Source organism: Babylonia areolata, chromosome 18, assembly GCF_041734735.1.
Source record: "Babylonia areolata isolate BAREFJ2019XMU chromosome 18, ASM4173473v1, whole genome shotgun sequence".
NCBI lineage: Eukaryota > Metazoa > Mollusca > Gastropoda > Neogastropoda > Buccinidae > Babylonia > Babylonia areolata.
The window spans coordinates 12,973,390-12,978,977 of record NC_134893.1 but is presented as its reverse complement, the minus strand read 5'-3'; the positions used below and the strand labels follow the sequence as shown (position 1 = coordinate 12,978,977).

General features: G+C 39.2%; 1 protein-coding gene across 1 annotated transcript; it reads left to right on the top strand.

Annotated features, from left to right (window-relative positions):
* Positions 1 to 170: 170 nt before the first annotated feature.
* Positions 171 to 5,227, top strand: LOC143291835 (uncharacterized). Its single transcript, XM_076601951.1, has 3 exons — positions 171 to 231; positions 853 to 1,579; positions 2,344 to 5,227. Exons 1-3 carry the CDS (start codon positions 186 to 188, stop codon positions 2,489 to 2,491), a joined length of 921 nt encoding a protein of 306 aa, XP_076458066.1. The 5' UTR covers positions 171 to 185; the 3' UTR covers positions 2,492 to 5,227.
* Positions 5,228 to 5,588: the final 361 nt, after the last annotated feature.

Sequence of the window (5,588 nt, the reverse complement as noted above, 5' to 3'; positions counted from 1 at the left end):
TCTCGAATATAACGAGAACTTAAGAAAGACAAAGAAATAACATATTGTAAATTATTTTTATTATCATATTGCTTAAAGATGTTATTCAGCGCGTAATACTTATACTATACACTACCTCTTTTTTGTAGTCCCAAGAATAGAAATTGTACAGATCAGTTGACATGGCCATTGCGAAGATAAACAATATGGCAGCCACCGTGGACTTGGGACAGCAGCTGCAGGTTGAGAATGGTGCGTACCGTACGTTTTATACATGCATGCATGTACTGAATTTGACCCAAGTCAGACTTGTGTTCGACCATCGTATGTACTGTATGTATGTGCGGGTACGCAAGAGAGAGAGATATGATTAGAGGTTTGCGCGCGCGCGTGTGTGTATGTGTGTGTCATGTGTGTGAGAGAGAGAGAGAGTGTGTTTGATGCTGACGATATTCAAATGTCAGTTGCTATTGTTCCATTGTCTGTTGCAAATATTCTACAGTCAGTTGTTCCACCGTCGATTGTTGTTACACAAACAATTGTTGTTCAGTTGTTGTTATTGTGTTCTGGTGTCAGTTATGTGTAATAACTGACAGTGATACCAGAACACAATAATGACAACAACTGAACAACAGTTGTCTGTGTAGCAATAACAGTTGGCGGTGGAACAAATGACTGTAGAATATTAGCAACAGGCACTGGAACAATGACAGCAACTGACATTTGAATATCTGGAGTTTGTTGTTTGAATGCCTAGAGTTCTCATTCCAGTTTCAGTTGTCATTGTTGTTTACCCAGTGTCAGTGGTTGTTGCTGTTGTTGTTCTGTGAGCAGTTATTTTTGTCATTTCAATCTCAGTTGTTGTTATTCCAGTGTCACACTTACCCCCTCGAGCACCATCATGCAGTGGCCGCCCATGGTCAGGTTGTTTCCAAAACAGAGGGCGCTTGTTTTCCACACTGAAGCAGCAGTCAGCCAACGACACTGATGGCACACAAACTACTGGTAACTCCCCTTCACCCATACATATTGCTCCAACACCACCCAGTCCAGAAAATAGTGGTGACAATGTCAAATCATCTTTGAAACACAGGCGAGTGCAGAGTGCAAAAGCAAGATTGGAAAGGTTCCCTACAAATGGGGTACATTCAGACAACGCCACTGTTGCATGTCCAGGAAGTGACTTAGCTGTGTTTGATGTGAATATGAATCTGAACATTGATCGTAAACCTTTTCGTCGACACTCCAAAGCACACACTAAAGACAACAAGCCATTTCCTCATGAAGTGTTGGCTGACAGGTCAGCAAGTCGACCAAGCTCTGCAAAGACAGGTAAAAACGTGGAATGGATACCTGCTCCCTGTTTAGCAGAGCCACAATCTGAAGAGATGCAGACAGAGGCTGGTGATACCCTTAAGCCCTCTGTGTATGGATACAGACTAAAACGACAGGTTTTTGGAAGCAATCCCAACATTTTTACAGCTGGTTTGCAGTCCTCACATCCCAGCACAATGTTCAGATTGGATGAGACTGGTGCACCAGCCTCCAGGCAGGAACAGAAGCTAAAGAGTGATCAGACCAATGGAGACCATTCTTTGAGGTGAGAAATAGATGGATTGATGGCTGGGTTGGTTAGCTGGTGGAAATCTAGTGGGTGGATTGATAGATAAATGGTTATTCTGTTCAGTTGAGTGACTGTTTTTCTGGTATATTGAATTATTGATTCACTGCTGTATCTGTTCATTGATTCCTTCTTTGGGTCATTCGTTCATGGTAGAAGGATGCCAGGATGGGTGAGTGGATTGGTGGTATTACTGATTGATTCATTCATTCATTTGTTCGTTTGTTTGTATATTTGATAACACAGTAATTCATTCAATTGCCCAGCTGAATAGGAAATTGTTTTGATGACTTGTTGGTTATCTTCACCCAATCCATATTTCATCCCTTTTTCACAAATCCATAAATACACCAGCCGTACATTTTACAGAAGTCATATTTGCTCATTTTTAGCACACACAAAAGCAGCCTGATAATGGATATGGATGATTATATTTAGCAATATTTTGTATTTATTTAGTATAATTGAATATGTATGGTTGCATTTCAAATGATTGCACATAATGTATTGAGAAAATGACAGAATTTGGGAGTGGAAGTTGAGCTGAGACAGTGAGACAAGATGACAGTGAATAAAAGCGAAGAAGCACACAGATAAAACATGTGATGAAGAATCAGAACATGGAAGTCGTTTCTAGATTCTGCCATTTCTAATCACAAGAAAAAAACAACAACTGCAGTTGAAGAATTGTGATATGATGAAGCATGTAATTACCATGATTGTTCCTGTGACAATGTTCCCAGAAATATTCCCTGGCACATGGAACCACTGCGGCCATGGCTGACCCAGATGGTGCCACAGGAAGTGATTGGGGTTGACCCCTCCACGTGTCTTGTCTTCTTGCCCCTCAATCAGACATTCGACGACTTGCCTGTTGTTCCACTCCAGTAAACAAGTGCATATAAACTGATGTGTTAACATGGGCATTGCATGCATTGTCGATGTATACTGTGCAGCATTTTTTAAAATTTGTTTTTGATTGTTTTATTTGCTCATTGATTATTTTACAAAGATTTTATTTGTATGAATTATCTTCATTTTAAAGATATTGTTGTTGTGTTGCTGCTTTATTATTTTTTAACTTTTGATACTTAGACTTCATGTATACTTTAAGCTGGAAGCTAAAAAAAGGTCAAGAGAATTACTTGGAAGATGAAAAAAAACATTAAAACACATCCACCACTACCTTTACTGTTGGAGTATAGGTTTGGGATGAAGAGGAGGGCAGCTGATATTAACATCTATGATGCATATTCATGAATGTGATAAAGGACATGAACCGCCGCATTGAAAACAAAATCCAGTAAGGCTTGAGAAACCTTGCAGCAGTGGGATCCACCTTTGAAGAGAGGGAAGATACATGTGAACTGGCTGTTGACCAGAACATGTTGATTACACACTCTCACACTACTGTAACCAAATAAACAGAGCATGCATGTCAACCTCTGCATTCCCATGCTACTGTGAAAAGAACATACCAACCTTTACATTCCACATTGCTGAGACCAGAACATGATGACATCCATACCCAATACTGCTGTGACCAGAAAATGTCAGCCTCTGCATCCAATATTGTTGACCAGAACATGTTGGCCTCCATACCCAATACTGCAGTGATCAGAACATGTCAGCCTCTGCATCCAATGTTGCATGCTACAACCAGAACATGTCTTCATCTACACCCCATACTTCTGTGACCAGTACATGTCAAGATCTTCACCCCTGTGACTGGATCACATCAGCCACCACACCCACATTCTTTCTTTTTTTCTTTTTTTTTGTGACCCAAATATGTCAACCTCTAGAGCCCATACTGCTGTGACCAAGTGACCAGATGTGTCAACCCCTATACATCTAAACAGCTGTAAATAAAGGATCAGAGCATGTTGACCTCTGCACACCATACAGCTGCGACCAAAACATTTTAACCTTTGCACCCCATATAGCTATGATTGAACCTCTGCAGCCCATACATTTGTGGCCTAACCTCTGCACCCCAAACACCTGTGACCAAACCTCTGTACACCATTTAACTGGGACCTAAACTTTGTAGCCTATACAGCTGTGACTTATCTCTTCACCCCGTACAGTTGTGACCTAATATATGGCAAGGAAAGAGAGCCAGAAATTTGAGAGATGTGCTTTCAAGAGAGAGAAATAGGGAGAGAAACTGAGTTTTTGTATTTTATTTTATTGTATTGTATCACAGATACAGATAGTAATGTATTCTGTATTTTGCCACAACATATTCCTCTGTGTGAAATTTGGGCTGCTGTCCCCAGGGAGAGCTTGTCACTACAGTGTAGCATCACCCTTTTTTTCTTCTTTTTTTTAAATTTTTTTTTTACCTGCAAGTGTGTTTGTTTTCATGTCAAAGAGAGTTTTTCTGACCAGCCATCGATGATTCCCTGTGGACTGCCGATGCTGGAACTGTGACGGACAAACCCGGGTGTGGCCATGTATGGGGAAATCTAAATGAGTGGCGTGGGAAAAAAAAAGAGTTTTTCTGTAGAATTTTACCAGGCACAACCCTTTTGTTGCTATGGGTTCTTTTACATGCATTAAGTGCATGCTACACACAGGACTTCGGTTTGTCATCTCATTCGAATGACTTTGAGGGAGCAAGAGGAATATTTCAGATTCATAATCCAAATTCGCATTTTCTGTCTGTGTCTATATGTCATTGTTCTCTCTCTTGAAACAAGAATGATCTGACATAGGTTCAGAAATGAATTCTGAACTTTGTTTTTCATAGAATGACTACTGGTTATTTTGTTAACATATTTTAAAATGCACACATCTTGTTTTATGTTTTGGGTTGACAATGTTTTGAAAGCTTGTAAAAAATACACATGCTTACTTCCATTAAAGACTCATTTTCAATTTCAAGCATCACTTAAAATTCCACTTTTCTGCTAAACTTGTGTGACTTTGTATATTGCATATTCTTTGTATAGTTGCTGAGTTAACAGCATTTCTGTTTAAATTATACAATTGTTAGCCATATGGACCAGACTTGCCAACGGAATGTATTTCTTAACAAATTATTGAAAAAGATGCTTGATATCTGTAGCTATTGTCTTATTTCATGTGTTTTGGAATTACATGAGCCATAGACAGAAAGAAATATTAAACAACAAACAAGTATTGTTTCTCTTGGCAAAACAAAAGTACACAATATGGCAATGGCAAGAGCAACAGCACTTATTTGTTGTTTAGAATGGTGTTCTTGATATTGCTGACATGACTGTTGCTCTGTGTGTGTGTGTGCGTGTGTGTGTGTGTGTGTGTGTGTGTGTGCATGATTGCACGTGCGCGTGCGTGTGCGCATGCATGTGTGTGTATGTGTGTTGCACATTCATTGTGTGTTTTTGTTGCACTAGTGTTCTGGAAACTGTTAATGTTTAGCTTATAACAGCATTAAGCTTCTTATATAATAAAGTGTAACTTACCTTTGCACATATACTTATGTAGCTGGCTAATGGTGCTTACTAATATATACATGTACTTCATTGGTGATGTTTAATCCAAATGTATTTTTACACTGGTCAAAATTTATATTTAGCAGAAACTATTATTCATGTAACAAATGTAAAATATTATGCTTCAATAAATTATATTAATTCAGTACTGGTTTGTATGTTGGCATGCATGCATGTGTGTGTATGTATGCATGTGCAGGTGCATGTCAACACACGTATGTGTGCACATGTATTAATTGGTATGTATGTTATGTCTTTATGTGTGTGAATCTATATATGAGATCATGTTTGTGTGTATGCATGTATGTGGGAGGAAATAAGTTTGTGTGTGTGTGTGTTTGTGTACATGCATAAGTGTGTGTGTGTGTATTTGATGTGTGTATATGAGTGTGTAAATTTTGGAGGGAGAGACTTGCAAGAGTGATATCTCAGAAAAGGAAAGATCTGAGACAGAGAGGGGAGGAAGAGACAGGAGTATGGGTGGAGAGAATGTGTGGGGAGCAGTG